Source organism: Aythya fuligula, chromosome 5 (assembly GCF_009819795.1).
Source record: "Aythya fuligula isolate bAytFul2 chromosome 5, bAytFul2.pri, whole genome shotgun sequence".
Lineage (NCBI taxonomy): Eukaryota > Metazoa > Chordata > Aves > Anseriformes > Anatidae > Aythya > Aythya fuligula.
Window position 1 is genome coordinate 59,355,654 of NC_045563.1, and position 18,728 is coordinate 59,374,381.

Genomic DNA, 18,728 nt, shown 5'->3' on the forward strand with positions numbered 1-18,728 from the left:
TTTTCACAATTATTCATTGGAATGAGAATTGCATTTGCTTTTAAACACAGCAGATTCCATTTGCTTTAATTATGTCTAGAAAAAGACTAGGAGTTTTCTTGGACAGTGCACTAAGTACCTGTTCAGAGCTTTTGAGAATAGATGTCTTTGTTTACTAGCAGTGACATCCAAGCAATTTCATGGTCTTTCCTCCATTAGATTCTGAAAAATTTCCTACCACCACCACCTGCATTACAAATGTATCAGCACCTTCAAATTGCTGCCGTTTCAAAAATGAAGCAATATATTTTAATTAGAGGAGAAAGATAAAGAAGTTACCACTTCATCAGCAGGCCGTCCAGAGTTCACTCTGCGGCAAGCTAGAATTCCAGGCTAGTGCTGGGCTTATGGTCCCCCAGGAAAAGAACCACACTTCAGTAAATGCGTTAATATCACTCTCAGTTGATAGGTTCGACTGTCCTGGATGCAGTACAAGCTATAGAGCAGCACTGCTCTCTACGTATGGCATGATCGCTGACTACTTGGACTGCACTTGGCAGATGTCTCCATCAGTGGTCTTTAACAGCCCCTCTGTCTTTCCTCCTCTTTATTACCTTCCACCAGCGTTGACCAGTACTCGATTCGGTGTTACAGATGAAAGAGTTGCTATCCCCATAGAGCTTATGAATGTGAATAATTCACTAAGCCTTTTGAGAGTGGTTTTCCCCCAGAGGAAATCTCTGGTAGCTCAAGGTTCTACCAAGTTCTGTAAACTACAGCCCTTCTTTGCTGAAGCAGCAAGAGCAGCAGTACTCCTCCTGCCAGGTCCTTGGTTTCAGAGAAAGCTGTGATTCACAGCTCCTCTTCAGAATCCTCTCTTTCCCCTCTCTTCCTGCACACTTGGAGAAGCAAGTCAATCCCACTGGTATTCCCAACACTAAGTCAAGTATTTGTGCAGCATTTATTGGGGCTAGTAGGAAGTTTCCTCTTGCTTGGATGTGAAAACATATACTTATGAATATCTCTGGGCTTCAGAAGTATGATTTCAGTAAGTATAACAGCTACAGGCCATTTCTTTATCTATGATTAACTTCTAAGAAGAAGCCAGCATGACAGTTACCTGTTTGCTGATGGAATTATACCTGGTTTATACAACCTTGTTTTACAGACATCATTTTCCTATTAGAAAGGAAAAAGCTCATGCCTTTGAGACATAAGCAATGGTGCCGAAGCACTAGCAATCCTTACAGAATTTTCTAGGTTGGAAGAGACCTCAAGATCATCAAGTCCAACCTCTGACCTAACGCTAACAGTCCCCACTAAACCATTTCCCTAAGCTCTACATCTAAACGTCTTTTGAAGACTTCCAGGGATGGTGACTCCACCACTTCCCTGGGCAGCCTGTTCCAGTGCCTCACAACCCTTTCAGTGAAGCCACAACCCTTTCAGTGAAGAGTGAAGTTTACAGAGTTAAGAGTTTCAGTGAAGTTTACACTAGTAAACAACTTCTGTTGTTAATGTCCTCACTAGTCACAGAGTATGTTGTAACTTATTTCACTGCTGTAGTTTTTTCTTAAGGAAGGAAGGAAGGAAGGAAGGAAGGAAGGAAGGAAGGAAGGAAGGAAGGAAGGAAGGAAGGAAGGAAGGAAGGAAGGAAGGAAGGGAGGGAAGAAAAAAAAAAAAAAAAAAAAAAGAAAGAAAGAACACAAAAACAGTTTCTACCAGAAGATGTTGCTGTATGCACTATTCTAGAACAGTTATCACCAGTTTTTGAGCAGTTGGCTGAACTACCAGCCTGAACTTTCCAAGCTCATCATGGCCTCTGATGTTTGCTTAAACTACTCTAAAACAGAGCCATAAAACATCAAGTTAAATGTAGTAGCTTCTCAGCTTCTCTCCTCACAAAACCAACAGCCTCCCTGCCGACCAGTCCAGGGGGCCAAGCAGCACCTCATACCTTTCCTGCTTCTCTGGATAACTACACGCATTGGATGGTGGCTTCCCAGCCTGCTGCCTCCTCCGGGAGAGCAGGAGGCTCTCCTGCCTGCTCCTCAAGCTGGGCCCGGTTCTCGGGTGCCTGGGATTTGTCAGTGATGCTTTAACTCCTCCTAACCCGCCCCACAAACCAGCTGAAGCACACCGTTAGCTCCACGGGACTCAGACTATAAACGTTTTCCCCTCCGCTAGGCTCCCGACTGCTGGGGCACGCATTATTTATTGCGAAATAATTTCAAGACAATTAGTTGAGTGAATGTAATCCTTTCTGAGTAGGAGCAGGCAGCGAGGCGCAAAGAGCTCACGGTGTTTAACTGTTTATAGACACTAAACGCAGACCAGCAAAGAGGGGGCTAGGGCCTGGCTCGTGATGAAGAGGAGGAGGAGGAGGAGGAAGAAGAGTTTCCCGAGGCTTGCTGCCTGCAGAGACCCGCATCCGAGGCCTCCTTTTCCTACACCCTGCAAATTCTCCCCCGGCCCGGCTCTGTCGGGGGGTGTGTGAGGACCCCCGGCTGGGTGCCCCCCGCGCCGGGAAGAGCTGCGGCGGCGCGGCTGGGCGGGCGCCCGCCCTCCCCGCTCCCGCATTCAACTGGTGGGTCCTCCTCCTCCTCCTCCTCCTCCTCTTCTCCTCCTCCTCCTCCTCCTCGGCCGCCCCAGAGGAGCGCGGCGGCGCGGCCGGCGGGCAGAGGCTGCGGGACGGCCCCCGGCGGGGCGAAGCTGGCAGCGGGGGGCGCGGCGGGCGGCCCGGCGGGGCGGGTGCGCGGCCGGCGGCGCTGGCGGAGGATGCGGGCGGCGGCCCCGCGGCGCGGGCGGCTGCAGGAGGGCGGCGGCGGCGGCGGGGCCGGCGGCGGGCAGCGGCGCGGCGCCTGACCGCAGAGCTCCGCTCCGCGCCCGAGGATGCTGGGGGGCGATGCCCGGCGACAGGGAGGACGAGATCTGCCAGAAAGCGCTGCAGCTGCTGGCCGAGCTCTGCTCCGTCGGGGCGGTGGAGAACGACAACTGCCGGGATTTCATCTACTACCTGCGGGACAGAGCCCGGCCCCGCCTCACCGACTCAGGTACCGCGGCTCCCCGGGCGGGAGGAGGGAGGACCCCCCGCAGGGGTCGGGAGGGGGGCCGGGGCTGCGGACCGAGGCCTCCCGGCCCCTCGGGGCCGCTGCCAGGGACGGGGGCACCCCCGCAGCCCGGGCCCGGGGCACCTTCCCCCGCTCCGCCGGCGGCCGCCGCGGCGCCCGGCGCTCGCTCGCATCGCAGGCGGGCGGAGCCCGGCGCTCCGGGGAGACGCGGCCCCCCCGGGACTCCCGGGCACGGCTGCTGCCGGCCGAGGGAAGGGCTCCGGGCAACTTTCTCGCCCGGCTGGGCGACCCGCGGTCCCGGGGGCGGCCTCGGCGGCCGCCGCGGGCCACAGCATCCTTGCCCGGTGCGGCGCCTCGGGGCACGGCATCCTCGGCCGGTGCAGCCGCCTCCGGAGCTTGCTGCAGCGTCGCCGGGCTCGGGGCTCTCTCCGTGCTCCCCGGGCCCTCCCCGCGGCGCTGGCTCCTAAGGGTTTTTCGGGGCACTTCACGCACGGCTCCATCCAACCTAACTTCCCAGTTCTGCCTCCTGGCAGGCTGCGAAGGCTGCTCCTTGCAGTTCCGTAGCAGGTGTGCGGGCCGGAGGTCTGGCGAGATGTACGGTGACGGTGTGCGGCTGGATTATGGTTGCCTCTTGTGTCTTGGCACAGCACTGATTTAAAAACTTTCGCTTAAGGAAGCTTCTTAAGCTTTCAACTAGTCCAAAATGCTGAAAGGCTGACGATGTTCTGGACACCTCTGGCCATAAGGGAAAGGCAAAGTACAGTTTCACTTAGGAGCTTAACGTATTTATGTTAACACCCTCAAGTGGAGTTTGCTCACTGTGAGCAGAAATTTAAAGAGTTAAAAGAGAAGTTGGTAAACATTTGTAGTGCTGAAAAGCCTCGGTGCTAGATCAGCTGATCAGCACAGTACAGTATGATTTTCTGTAATATTCCCTGGGACAAGTTAGCTCACTTAGCACAGGGCAGTCAAATTACTCTGTAATCTTAAACGCTTTTATGTGATCTGGGAAACCTGAAGTAGGACTCAAAGTGCAACTTCCTGACAAATGCTTGGATATGCTAAAAGGCCCAGAGGAAACCAGTATCAAGAAGAAAATGGGGAGGGGGATGAGCTCTTCTATCACAATAAATGAATAAGGAGTTTTCCTATACTCAGTCTGCTCATATCCAAATTTATTTGCAGCCATTCTGGCTTATCTCTCACTTGAAATGTTCAAATTAAAGTAATTCATGCACTGTTTGATAAGGATTTTTTAAAATTAGACAGATTTAATTGTTTTGTTCATATAGACAGACTTAATTGCTTTGTTCACATAAGCAGTAATTTTTGTAACAGACACCTGTGATTTTCTGTAATTTTCATTTACCAAGGGATTAATCACATATTTGTATATCAGGTGATGATTCCCAAAATGTCTACTTAAATCAGTGCTCTCTTTGAATACTAAATTACTAGAAATGCATGTGAAGACTTCAGCCTCAGCTAACTTGGATAACAGCTTTTTGGATTCCTTGAAGAAGGTGCCTGTTTTTTCCATCAGCCTCAGGCAAAGAATACCTGGCATTGGTTTGGGAGCATTTTTCAGACATGCTGTGCTCAGTAAAAATTCATCACCCCTACCTAAAGACAAAACATTGAATTGTGTTTATTTCTACCTGTTCTGCTTAAACCATTATTATACATTATTATGTAAACAGACTCTGGTACTGTTGCAAACCCGCTCAATTACACAGAGCAGCGCTCTCTAACCTTCGCCAGCCGATGTGCAACAACAGCGAGCAATTATGCTGCAGGCAGCATCTTCCTATTGGCCTCAATTTTAACATTTTTATTTTCTGCAGCTGCAGGCAGTCTCAGAGGGTCTAGCAGGCAACACATTACCCATGAGCCCTGACTCAGAAACCACGTCTGTAGAGTAGCAATGTTATGGCAGGAATTTACTAATTTACCCTGCCTTGTATTTCTTTGATTAAAATACATATGTTGTCCCAGTAAACTGTCTGCCCATGAGGTTTGTTTAACCAGTGATGTGATGGTATGGGCTGTAAGAAGACAGTGTACCTGACTTCCAAAAAGAAGGAATAAGATTTGCAATCACACTGGCTTGATTTACATTGTGAATTTCATTGACTTAACAATGGTGAAATGTCATGAAAAAGGACCTGACAGCAAGTCCAGCCACTCTCCAGCAACTGGTGGCCTAAATTTAGGGAGGTGAAGAAAACCTGTGCTGAAAGACAGCATCCTCCTAGCAGAAACAGGCAAAAGAAGAAGCTGTAATTGCTATAACGCGTTTCTTTGCTGTGTGAATGCATTAGCCAAACTGAGCAACCTCCTCTAGGGCCAGACAACAGACCTATCTAAAAATGTGTACAACATTGCTCGAGTTGAGAAAAGTGCAGCTAGAAAACATTCATGATGGGTTTTTGTACAACAATTAAGGTGTTTATGCATGCTTGTATGTGTTTTTTCTCCAATAAAGTGGCTGCTTGCCTACCCCAACTACGTGATAGACACGGATGCTTTACAGCAGCCCACTTGGTTTGAGCTATTCATGTATGTTGGCTGTATTGTGGGAATGGTAGGGGGACTGGACAGGCACAGTAGATACTGGCTCCCCACCTTCTGAGAACATGGTGTGGGACTCAGAGAAGGAGGGAGGGCACCGGGCTGGGTGTTTGGAACATGCACAGCTTATTTTTCATCCAACTTGTCCTATGGGAAGCACTGTGAACTGCTTAGAGCATAAGTTTAAGGGCTAATGAGTTCCAGACTGAATGCACTGGTCTGCTGGATTAAAAGGGTGACATGGGTGAGTCAGATTTTAAAGGTTTTCAGAAAACTAAAAATGCAAATTAGGCATTTAGTGATTTTTTTTTTTTTCAATTAGTTCAATAGCAGTTATATGTCAGACCTCTCTTGAAAATCCCAGTAGGCATCCTTAAGCATTTGGATACCTTAACAAGATTCATCTTTGTCTGTTCCATTCCTCCCTTCTCTATTTGTAAAATGTTAATATCTCTATAGCATAGAAGGGTTTTATAAGGATAAAGTACTGTAAAAAGTTTGAGCACACCAAATATAATTTTTCCCTTATGAATACATTACATATGTACCTCATAGATATTCAAAAGAAAACCATGTTAGTCATATGGGAGTTTGAAAACAATCACTCAAGATCACACAGTATCACCCCCATGACAACTAAAGCCAGCAGCAACTGTTGCAGATGAGGAATGGAAGTTGCTTGAGTGGAGGGGTTATACCAATGTGTAAGAAAAACACAAAGGCAGAAGAGCTGAATGGAGACACTGTCAATTAATAAAACAGGAGTTAAGACCAAAAAAGTTGCATCTCCTTGTGGACTATTCCTCTAATAGATTTTGCAACTAAAAAAGTTGGCATGGCATGAATCAAAACTGCTAGAAAGGACACGTGTTGTATGAGTGAACTTTTTAAAAGATGAATGTTTTGAGAAAAAATCAAGAGAAAAAGTTGCATGTCTTCAAGTTAGGATAGTTTAGATTTTGGCACAGAAGAGAAGAAGTAAGCCTTTTTTGGTGGTTGGATCTAGCGTCCCACTCTTACTCTAACAGCTGGTACATGAGTATGAATTACCTTTCCGTTCTGGTTAACTTGACTGTATCAGAATTGAAATCGATTTAGAAATCAACCTCAAAGCCCTGGTTGTTGTTATAGTTTTTGGTGATTTTTGGTGTGTTTATTTATTTTTTATTATTTTTTTAAACAAGGAGAACTTCACAGAGCTGGCAGTGGTAGGTTGCAATTGCTGTGCATAGACTTAATGAATTTCTGCATTGCCTTTTGTTGTAGTGTTTTGCCAACTTTGAAATGACTTGTGCTGCCTGCATACCTTCTACTGACTGCTAAATACTGGAACAAAGTGCTTAATGCATAGTTATGTGTTTATTGGTATTACTGGATATCAGTAAAGTTCAGTTATATAACGGAAAAGTATAAAAGGCACACTGAGACTGTCTTAGACAAAAGTGCATGGCCTTAGCACATTCTACAGGTTGAACTTTTCTACCTTTAGTCAAAGAGTAAAAGGTTGCAACCCTTGAAATCTTAGAATAAAAAGTTTACAAAGTTCAGAGGAGGCTGTTATGAACCTGAAGACTGTGCAAAAAGATGTTTATGAAGATAAGAAAAAAGATAGTCTGTATAAACTATAAAAGTCTATAGAAGTCTTTTTATATAGTCTGTATAAAGCCTATATAAAAAGTCTAGGCCATTAATCATAATGAATTCTCATTAAGGTCATAGTAAGTGCAATAAAGAGTAGACATTAAAATTAAATCTTCCTGTCCTCATCTCTTGTGTTGGACTGCATCTCTTGAGAATAAGCCGGTAAAGTCTTATGCTATTCTTAATTACTTCAGAATTGACTAACAGATGCTAAAATGGAATCTATGGTGAATATCGTGGGTATAGTGATACCATTAGGCTTAATGTATACTACAGTTTGTAAGTAAGAGATCAATGTTGTACAGTGTCAGAAAGTCAGATTTTATTATATGATTAAGTTAAAGACAGTTGACAATCAAGAAACAAAAAAGTGGGCATGGAAATCTGAAAGACATTGAAGGACCAATATTGGTACAATTACAGGTAAAGTTATGTTCTTGCAGTAGGATTTAAGAATCTTATTAATCACTATTTTTTTTTGTTTTGTTTGTTTTAAGTATACTTCCAATGTCAGGAAAGAAAAAGAACAAAGAAGCAAAAAGTCCTAACTGGCTGAAATGTGGCCTCCCAGTTTACCAGTGAAAAGTGAGAATCAAAGTTTGTGCAGAGTATCATCCTGGGGCACAGCTTGTTCCACAGGAAGCTAATACTCAGCTTACTTTTTCTCCTCAGCCTGTTCCCAGATACGATTTGTAATTCCTCAATTAAAGTAAAATCCTTCATATAAAATTGCATTCCATGAATATAACTAGTTGCAGAATTCCTTCAAGATGCTAAATACATCTGGATTTATCTAGATGAATGCAAAAAAAGCATTTAAAAAGTTGTAAAGATGTGAAAAATATATGAGTAGGTAAAATAACTTTCAGTATGTTTTTATTCATTATGAGTGATTGCTTCCTCTATTTTCATTTTCCTTCTGCAAGATGAATGTAAAACACTGCCATGCAAAACTGATAGTATTCTATAAGCTGCATTAGTGCAAAGCTCCTTACAAAATAGAAAACAAGTATGAAACATTCACTGATGATGTCAAATGAATGATGAATATAGTGTCCAAGTCACTTTGAGTTTCAAAAACCAAAGTACTGTTTCAAGATTTTAAAAAGAAAATACAGTGCAGTTATGTATTTTTAAAATGAAAATATGCATTGTTTCACTTCTGAAAAATCAGAAAAAAAAGTCCGCAGAAGGTAAAAATAAGTATTTCATATTGCCTATATTCTGAGATGCTCTGCTAGTGTAAAGAAATAGGCACTCAGAAACTTTCCTGTAATACTGGAGGAACTTAGTATTTGGGTTTCCTGGAAAATGTGTGCTAAACAGATAACTAAAATTAGAAGTAAAGTGAAGAAAGAGCAATTAATGCTGAAAGAAAAGATACTGCATGCTTAATAATGACCTGATGGCTTGTAACTTTTTCTTTGGAAAATAATAATAAATTAATAATAAAATTAAAAGAATAATAATTAATTATTAATAATCATTAACATTATACTTATAATATATATAATATATATTATATACTTATAATTATTATATACTAATATTATTAATAATTAATTAATAATATTTTTTTTTAAAGTATGGAGAATATGAACAAAAATGAAAAGTAGATACATTGCTCTCTTTCTAGATAAATGTCTTACTTTGATATAACTGCTTGGAGATTCTTTTTCCCAGATAAAATTGTGTTCTTTTCATATGTAACCTAGAGATATGTTAGATGGTAGATGTTTCGCTTACAAGTTACACTCCAGAGGCAGAGAAAAGGAAGACTACAAAGATAATTCTTATTATAAAACTGTGATCTTGAACTTTGATTAGGTTGGAGCGTAGTTATATTAAATACTGTTCATGCATGAAAGGACAGATCCTTTCACCAGTGAAGTCATTTTACAGTTTTTAGTGGTGCAAAGCAACTTCATACATGCCCTTAGCATAGCAGTACTTCCAATTTAGGGAAAGAGATAGGACTACTTTTCTGTAGTCCCTTTGACTAAGACTAGTGCAATTCCTGTCTTCTGGCTGCTCTTGGATGTCATAGGGAGAGAAAATTTAGCTGTATAAGAAAAGAAGAAAGGTGGCTTTTAGCCCTTCTTGGCCTCTGCATTCAGCCTAGATGTGGAAAGCAAGAGGAGGATTCTGGGGCTTCCATTTCCATTGTGTTTTGGCTTCCCTCTTATGTAGCAATCATACTAAACTTCTGTTGTTTTCATCATTGTAAATAGCCCAAAAGAGTAATGACAAAACAACAACCTTTTAAAAAGTAGGATGGCTAAATAGCACACAGTCTGTCTTATACCTGAATTCTCATCTTAAATGCCAGTTTTGCTGATGAAAAACAGGAGGCTAAATTTAGCCCTAGCACATATGACTGTTCTTGCCACTAAAACTTTATCACTGCATTTGTCATAAGTCTTATTTCAATAGGGTTTGCACATTTCCCTTAGTTAGGGGGGAGAGGAGGAAGAATTTGCTAATTGCAGTTTCCTAAGAAGTATCTCTAAGCTTAATTTCTGCAGGCAGCAATTTATGTTTGGAGACTTAAAGCCCCAATCTCTTATGTAGAGGTGCTACTGTAATGGATTTATGGGTCATTAATTCATCAAAAACATAAATGTGTTACAAGAATGCAAAATTCTAACAGTTTGCAAAAACAGCATTGTTACATTTCTGTGTGATTCAAGTCCAAATGCTCGTCCACATTCCTCCCCGCAGATAGCTTTCTGGAAATTTCCTTTCCAAACTAATTTCTGAGAGTTTAATTACACTGACAATTCAGAGACCTAGAAATGTAACTCCAAAATGATTACTGTCATAACAAGCAGTTCTGTGAACAGCAGATCCAGTTAAATTCAGTCTCGAGGCTGTGTGGCAGTTTAGCATCTTTGGTGTGTAATAAGTAGAGGTTGAACATAAACTGCTATTTTTCCTTCAGTGTAGCAACAGTAGGATCTGTATTCTTGAATTGGCTGCATGACATAAGCAAGAACTGAACTTGGTAATCTCTACTTCTGTCACAAATTTGATTGCTGTTGATTAACAGTTTCAAGAGTCATATGATACACTGCAAGTGCATTTTTGCCACTGAGTAGTATATTTCCCTATATTAGGGAAATTTGTTGCTCCTGCCTTACCTCAATTCCCCTTTTTAATCAGCTCATTAAAAAAAAATTATGAAAATTGTGTTAATAAATCTTCCATTAATTCTCTTGGAAAATATTCTACACTATCAGACAACAGGGGAGGGGTTAATATTTCCCACTGTAATCCTGTTCCATGATTCCTCTGTGTCCCAGTGGTTCCACTAGTGCATTGCACGTAGGCGGAGCAATGTTGGCATCGACCTGGAAGACTGCTCTAATACTCAGGAATTAAGCCTTGTTTTCTCACAGTGCTTCTACAGTGGAAAAAAAAAGATATATAGAAAATATTCTTTTGTTGTTGTTGTTGTTTTATTTTATTTTCATTTAGGAAAACCTGCTGTTTTTCCAGTTGTTTTGAACCATGCAGAGTACAGATCTAAATGGTGTTTTGAACTGAGTGGGTGTATATCTGGAATTTATTATTCATTACTCGGTTGTGACTTTGATTTGAGAAGTTAGCAACTGTGCTGTTCAGTGACAGCTTAAGTACTGGCTTTGGGTTGAACCGAGTCAGAAGAAAGGTAGCCCCTGCCTCTTCTCTTCCTTCAGGAAAAAGATATAGCAGTATGCAGTGATTACAGGTCAGCTTATCAGAGGAGTTGGAAGCAAAAGCACTCCTGGTTACCCCTTCACATATGGGGGGGAAGTAGAAAGAATCCACTACAGTTCCTTCCCTTCTCTTCCATCACTTACTCTACCATGGCCTGGGAAGAAGAGCTACCAGGCAGGTGAACAATGCAGATTAAGCAATATGGTCAATAATGTCTTCAATAAGAAGTCAAGACAAAATTGTAACTGAAAGCTGTACTTCCTGGCTCTTCCCTTACATAGTACAGGAGCATCATATTTTTGCAATTCATTCTTCTGTTTACATTTATGGTAAAAACCACATTTCTAGGTTTTAGTTCTTCCCCCACTGAAAGTGAAGATCCTTGATGATTTAGCACAAAGCTGTACTTAAGAATACTTTGGTGCATCTTTTGCTCTATTTTTGTCATTAATTTAAGCTCTTTTGGGGCTTTATTTAGACCAAAGAGATGGAGAGATATTATTTTGGTCTAAAGCTTTATGTCCCTTTTATACTGTTAACAACATTTTAGTTCAAGGGATAAGAATTTAGAATAATTAATTACAGATGGAAGGATTTTTCATAAAAATGCTGTCAGTGGCAACTTATACAATCCTCATTTCCTAAAGATTATCATTTTACAAGATAAATCTCTTTGCATGTTCTGTACTACTGTTAAGTACTGAGTACTTGATCCTTTTATCTGGAAAGTACAAAAAAATCTGTAACATAAAGAAAATGTCATACATAACAGCTGGTGGTTTGCACATTTGGTACATTAGCTATCATAATCACAGTGAATTTTGTGTGTTTTTATGTTGCTCAATATGTTTAGCTGCATTTTTTGGATTTTCAACATTCATTAGCCAAGTAAAATCAGTTTGGCTTCCTTTGGCAAACATGCTACAGATTCTCTCTTTTATACTTCCTATGGTTATTTTGAATTCAAAAATAGAGTGGATGCAGTTGAAACTGGTATACATGTCTGTATGCCTTGGGCCAATATACAGCTGACGTGTGTCTACCAAATGGTAAATCCAGCATACTAACAAAAAACTCAGGAACTAATGATTTCAGAATTAAAACTTTCAAAGTTCATGCTAATTAAGAATTAGGGTTTGAAAGATTGCTGCTTTGAGTATACTTTCTCTCTCTCTCTCTCTTTTTTTTTTTTTTTTTTTTCCAGTTTAATTTTCAGCAGACACAAAAAGATAAAGACTTCCTGACTTCCCTTGGAAATATTTTTCCTCAGTTTGCTGTGTTTCCATCAGGAAGTTTTTTTTTCAAAAGACTTTAGTTCTATTTTACTATCTGTGAAATTCCCCAAGTACATTCTTGGTATGTATGTAATAACTAGCCAAGCACTAGGTATTTATCTTTAAAAATCTATTATTGAAAATTAGTCTTTGTCATTCTTACTAGGTTGCTTTGTGTCTGGTCTTCCCATTCGTGTTCTAAATGTGTATATATGTGTGTGTGTATACCTGTGTTTCTGATTTCTTTTTTCATTTGGTTATCCCCACTCAAATTCTGCAGCAGCATCTCTATTTAGTGCTCACATTTCTAATCTTAATTCATCTGTTTTAATTCTCTGAGCTCACCAGTATCGTTCATTTTCTCCACAAATTTAGTATGATCTGAGAATGTAATTGTATCATGTATTGTTGATTACACAGTAATATTTCACCCATCTCACATACAGATTATCTCATGAGCCATCTAGCCACAGCTGTATAAAATTTTGAGTTCTCTTTTAAAACTTTCCATTTTGAAATTTGCAAGAGGTACATGCCTATATAGTTCATGATTTTGCTAATATGTGCTAAGATATTATAGAAATTATTTCTCACATTTATCAAATTTTGCAAATAGTTACAAGTTGTAATTCAGTAAATTATCCAAATATTGCACATGCAACATAATGTGCAATGTTAAATAGAAAATTATCAATGAGGCCAAGTTTTATAATCTCCTGATTCCATTTGCTGCAGATGCTTTACCCATTTAAGACAGAGGTGCCTTTTTTTTTTTTTTTTTCTTTTTTCTTTTTTCCCAGAGAAGTTTAATGAATAAAGTTGATGACTAGATATTCTACCTTTTTTGGGAAGTCTACCATAAATAGGCTGATCTCAAGTATTCATTATGCTAAGGTCTCTCTACATGGCATAAAAATGCAGAGTATTTCCTGAGTATGGCTACAGGGAAATAAAGCAGGTATTGAATTTGTTCTTGCTGAGTGCTATTCTATTCCCTATAGTAAGGCTGATGCTGGATATGTAGCAATGGCATTATGACAATTCTTACCTGCTGAAAAGAGCTTTTACGTCCATTGGCAAACAAATACAAGAGAAAACAGATCTGGTATTGCTTAAAAATACAGCAAGCTTTGAATGGAAAACTGTGCTCTTAACAGTACTGTTTTGTTAAGCATTACCAATTTGCTTGGGGTGATATAGAGATAAATTTAATCTAATAGCTCCAAATTTGTTTAATTCTATGATTGCCCTCTACTCTGCAGCAGATCATGCCATCAGAAAGACCCTTCTTTCTGCAGATGCCACTAAGATACTCATGGTAGCAAAAATCAACCTTTACTTAATCTCTCTTCTTTCTTTAAAGTGACAAATATTAGAGATGGATTGAATGACTCAAAACAAGCATTCCTTCCATTCAAGTCAAGGGCAGTGAGATAGATCACCACGTTTAATGAAGGAAAGTATGGGACTGGAAAATAGGGGAACAGAGACCAGGTTTAACCATTAAAAAGAAAGGTGAGGGGTCAAGATAGTATTTTCATTTGATTTGTTTGTTCTGGGTTTATAGCTGTCACACAAAGAAAAAGAGGTAAAATGGACCTCTTTCTGGGAAGGTCTTTTTCCTGCACAGCTACCAAGTCCACTGTGCTCAAAGCCCAGAAACCTCCGCGTACAGCAGGCACAGGCAGGAAGCCTGTCAGCCTGTCACTTGCATGGCTCAGGAGATGGATGCGAGGAGCAGAAGTGGCAGCCAGGCCTCAGAAGAAACAGATATCACTCACATTCCTTAGGGGCTAGAGAGCACTGAGCAGATTTGCTGTTGCTCAGCAATTAGAGTTAACTGAATTGAAGCCTGGGATTTTGAGGACCTGTCCACAGGGACATAGTAGACAGGAAAAGATGTGGATATACTTTGTTATTCTTCTGTGGTAAGAAGTTATATTTCTATTTTTTATTAGAGTCAAATTTGCCTTTTTTAGAGAGTTCATAGTTTGGCAAGCCTGCCTGAGAAAGCATAATTTGACACTGACACTAGGGATGTGGTTAATCAAGAAAGAGAAAACTTCACCATCGTGGCTTCACCTCATAAGTAAAAACTGTCACGTCAGCTCTTTCCTGTACAGCAGCAGCACTGTTCCTGCCAGCTTCTGTTAAATGTAGAAGGTGTAACACTTTTATATCTGCTCTTATCCTCAAGTTAATGTCGTGTTCATGCCTACCTTATTCATTCTCTACCTGTCTCTTGTTCTGTTGTCGTTGTGTTATAAAGAGTGATTTGACTAGTCAAGCTGATTTCTTTCATCTGCTGCTATGAGCCAGTGACTATAAAATAGCTAAAGGCAGCGCCCAAAATAGCAGTGCACAGGTATAGGTTTGCCAGAGTGATTTGACAGTAATTACTGTATCTGTCCTTCCGTGGTGTAGTGTTACAAGTGAGACCCAGTGCTGCGAACAAAAACTGCACTTTCTCCTTTTGATGCATTTTTCTTCTTTCTTTTCTGTTTTTCTTGGGACCTAGAAACCAGAGCAGACCTTAATACCAACAGAACCAGCAACAGCCTCAGCCACCTCAACTTTGTTTTTTTTTTCCTTCCCACATTGGGTTGGGGGGCGGGGCAGGAAGTAATTTGTCACTTCCAGGAACATCTGAAATACAATCTCAGGATTTACTTCTCATTCTGAATGCTCTGTAAACTGTGAGAAGAAGGAATACAAGTGCTGTTAAAACAGAAGTCTGGGGATTTTACACTGTCAGTGGTTTGGCTGCTTTACCTCCTTTTTTCTGCACCCCTCTTATGAGGAAGATTTCCAGTGGCAGTTGTTGCCATGGTACTAAGCAGGACAAGGTGTCCACTCCAATCTCAAAACTATGTTTATGGTTGTATAGTGAAAAATTATCTCTTCTGACAAGCCAGGCTTGTTTACTCAGAATTAATACAGTACCACTTCTCTTATTCCAAAGTGGAGAGAGGCTCTTCAGGTCATTCCCCACGTGTCAAGGCAAATGTGAGCTTCAGCAGTGCTGGAAAAGCCTGAGAATTAGCTCTGTCCTTCCACTTCCTCGTTAGCTGTTCAGATGAACAACCGCTTCACGCCCTGCCGAGCAGCTGATTGGCCTTGGAGGGAAGAAGCATCTGAAGCAGCATTAATGTTTCATTCAGAATCATGAGAGCCAGGGAGGAGGGGAGGGGAATTAGGGAATTCAAACCCACAAATCAGCACTGCCTTCTATTTCACCAGGCCCTTTTGTCTTGAGCAGCATCCCTAATCGTCTCCCACACTGGATTTCCTCTCAGAACGGCCTTGCTGACTTTGTGAGATATTTTTGCAAAGGTTGAATTTATCAGTGTACAAAAAGGAATTTGTCGCTCTCTTCCCTTTGTTCTTTTGCTGTCTGTTCTCCTTTCTCTTACCCCAACCAATATCAATATGATGGATGCTGTATAGGAGATGGAGGTGCAAAGAAGCTGTGCAATCCCTACAGACTCTGCTGTTTTCTTTTCTCATTGCTGTTGTGTTAAGCCCTAGTATGTTTAGCATTCCCTTTTCATTTTCTCAGTAAGCAAAACTGATCAGAAAGCTGTAAAATTAGAGCCTTAAAATGCTATCTCAAAGATATGTGAGCAAATTAAATTTGATAAAGTAGATGTGTAAAGGGGTGCAGTGAATTACATGGCAGCAAGAATAGTCAGCTGCATCCAGGAAATACGCATGTCCAATTCTCCAGAGTATAAAACATCTAAGGCTGTAAAAGAGGAGAAATTCTTACTTTTCTGTAGCAGCCCCAGAACCCTGCAACATGATTGCACTAAATACACTCGAAGGCCTGCCAAGCATAACATAACTGATGTTAAAAGAAACATTATCTCAGTGCCTGTGTCCACTGAAGATCTTGGATCCATTGCAAATGTGCCAGGGTTGATAATATGCAAATGCTGACACTAAATAAAGATTTTTTTTTTCTTAGGGCAGGAATGAAAAAAAATATTAGATACAGAGGTGTTGGACAACTAGCCCTCAAGTCACAAGAAGAACCCCCATTTTTGGAATGTGTCAAGTAGTGCCATTCCCAGGAAGTTACAGCAAAGACATGCCAGGCCCTTAAGTGTTTCTGAGATAAATATTAATGAGTGTAATAACCCAAACGTTGCTTATTATTTTACCTTTTAGTTAATCTCTGGGAGAGAGAAGAAAAAAAAAAAAAAAAAGAAAGAAAAGAAAAGAAAAAGCTTTTAGTGAGTATTTTCCTGACTCTGCAAATGAGTTAATGGAATGATACTGACATGGTTGGTTCAAAGTAATGGAATGACTTAGCCACAGCTAATGAGGACTACAAATGCACAAAAGGGTATAGGAGATGTCTGGCTGTAAATCCCTGTGTATCAAATATTGCTCTATAATACATTAATACAAACTTGTCTGAGTCAGTGATGGTTAGAGGCAGTAACATGGTTTAGTTGACTGGATAGATGACTAGTTGGAGACTGGAAACTACAGCTCGTTTCTGAGCTGTGCCAGTCTCTTGGTGTGTCATCTTGGAGAAATCTCTCAGTGCTGCTTTTTCTTTGCCCTTTCAGTTGTCTTTTTCACATGCAGTGAAAACTCCAGCTAATCCCCTGCCTGCAATCAGTGGAGAGCAAGGAAAGTCTCAAGTGTGATGTCAGTAAAGCACTGAACAGAAAACTGCCTAGAAAGCAGCCAAGAGAAAACATTAGGCCCAAGGACTTAGGTGGAAAGTAGTCTTCCTGAATAGGACTCTGTGTATTTTCAGAGTGAACAGACAAGAGCCCGTGTTTTGATGAGACCTCTCAGCACTTTACTCTTATAAATAATAAACAGAATATATTTTCCTCTTGTGTAGGTTGGCAAATAGAAATGTGCCTCTGTTATCAGCCAGGAAGCAATAATTGAGATGCGGAGATTTGATGGAATACACATTCAAATGGGAATAAATAAAAGCATAAGCAGGATTTCAAAAGCTCTGCTTCTGTGCTGGGTTTAATCTGAATGTTTAGATATGGAATTTATTCATGATATCTGTTTGCAGGCTTGGATTTCTGTTTTCAGACTTAAATCCCACCACAGACTATAGCTTGTATCTGACTATGCAACAGGGTAACTTGGAGTTATCTTTTGCATATCTCAGCATTTTGTAAAAGCCGCAGATTTTCAAACATTTACTTTCATGGCCTGGGTAGATTTGCAAATGCACATCTCAGCATGCTACTTTTTGAAAGGAAACCTGAAAGGATTAGTATCACAGTAATCCCTTTCATATTATTTCATAGCAGAAACACACAATACAAACTATGCTTTGTGGAGGGAGAGGCCTTTTTCACATCCCCTTCTCCAGATTGACACACCTTGCCCACGTTGGGGATTAAGCAATGTATTTTTACTGTCTCCATTTAAGGATATACATCTGTTTATTAATTTTTGTAGTATACCTGATGGTAAAGTAACTCATAAAAAGAACCACCTAGCACTTATGTGAAAGTCCTCTAGAGAAACTGTCTCATAGTTCTGCAACACTGCTGAGCAACCTGCTGACAGCCAAACTTCCACTAGTCCAGACATTTGGAACAAGCAGCTCTTTGAAGCACACAGTCCTTTTTCCTTCGGCTTCCTTTTCCTTTTCTCTCTTTCTTCCTTGTTGTCAGGTTTTTAAGTGAAAATCTTAGCCTTATGAGTAAAATGTTTTCTGTTTTCTTAAATTTCACATTTTAGTCATTCAAAAATGCTTCCCTTCCCCTACATTTATCTGATTTTATGCTATTCAGGGACACAACTTAATGGTACCCTAAATCAGCTTTCAAAACTGGCTAAGACAGAGGCACTAAATCTCATCTCATGACTGTTGTACTACTTTAACTGAAAATTGTCTTTGAGAGGAAAATTTTCAAAGAAACATACGTGAGTGAAACTGATACTGGGAGCCTGATGTACAAGCTCTTCATGTATTTTTTAAAATCCATGCATTATAGTTTGTGGTTGCATAAAATAGAAAATGACTTCTTTTTTTCAAATTACTTTTCTGAGGTGGGAACTAGATGATCTTTAAGGTCACTTCCAAATCAAACTATTCTGTGATTCTATGATCTTAGTAGTATAGTGATGCATTTGAAAGGTCTCTTTATTTCATTTATTCCCTTTTGTCTTACTTGAATAATAAAACTATGCTAATGACAATAAATTCACAATTCACAAAAATAGAAAAGTGTGATCAACTTTTCCCTGCAATGCCATACACTGTTGGCAAAAATTAGACATCTACATCATGAAAGGTAATCATCAGGAAATTAGTAAGGCAAAAACAAGTTGCTGTCAGCCCAAGGATGGGAATTAGCATTAATTTAAAGGAAATACATCACAACTATGGAATCTATGCAAGAATCTGATTCTAAAGAGATTTAAAATAATGTTCATGTAATATAGTTTTATGCACATTTTTTTTCATAATATGATCAAGCTACAGAAGTATGATTTTTTATTT

General features: G+C 40.5%; 1 protein-coding gene across 6 annotated transcripts in view; it reads left to right on the forward strand.

Moving 5' to 3' along the window:
- Positions 1-2,840: 2,840 nt before the first annotated feature.
- Positions 2,841-18,728, forward strand: part of SYT9 (synaptotagmin 9) — a 66,818-nt gene continuing 50,930 nt past the window's right edge. For 2 of the 6 annotated variants that reach the window (XM_032187659.1, XM_032187658.1), the window contains exon 1: positions 2,841-3,032. In XM_032187659.1, coding sequence (XP_032043550.1) covers positions 2,885-3,032 — 148 coding nt within the window. In that variant the 5' untranslated portion in view covers positions 2,841-2,884. The remainder of the gene's footprint in view (positions 3,033-18,728) is intronic. The other 4 variants (XM_032187661.1, XM_032187662.1, XM_032187660.1 and 1 more) reach the window with 3 other exon arrangements.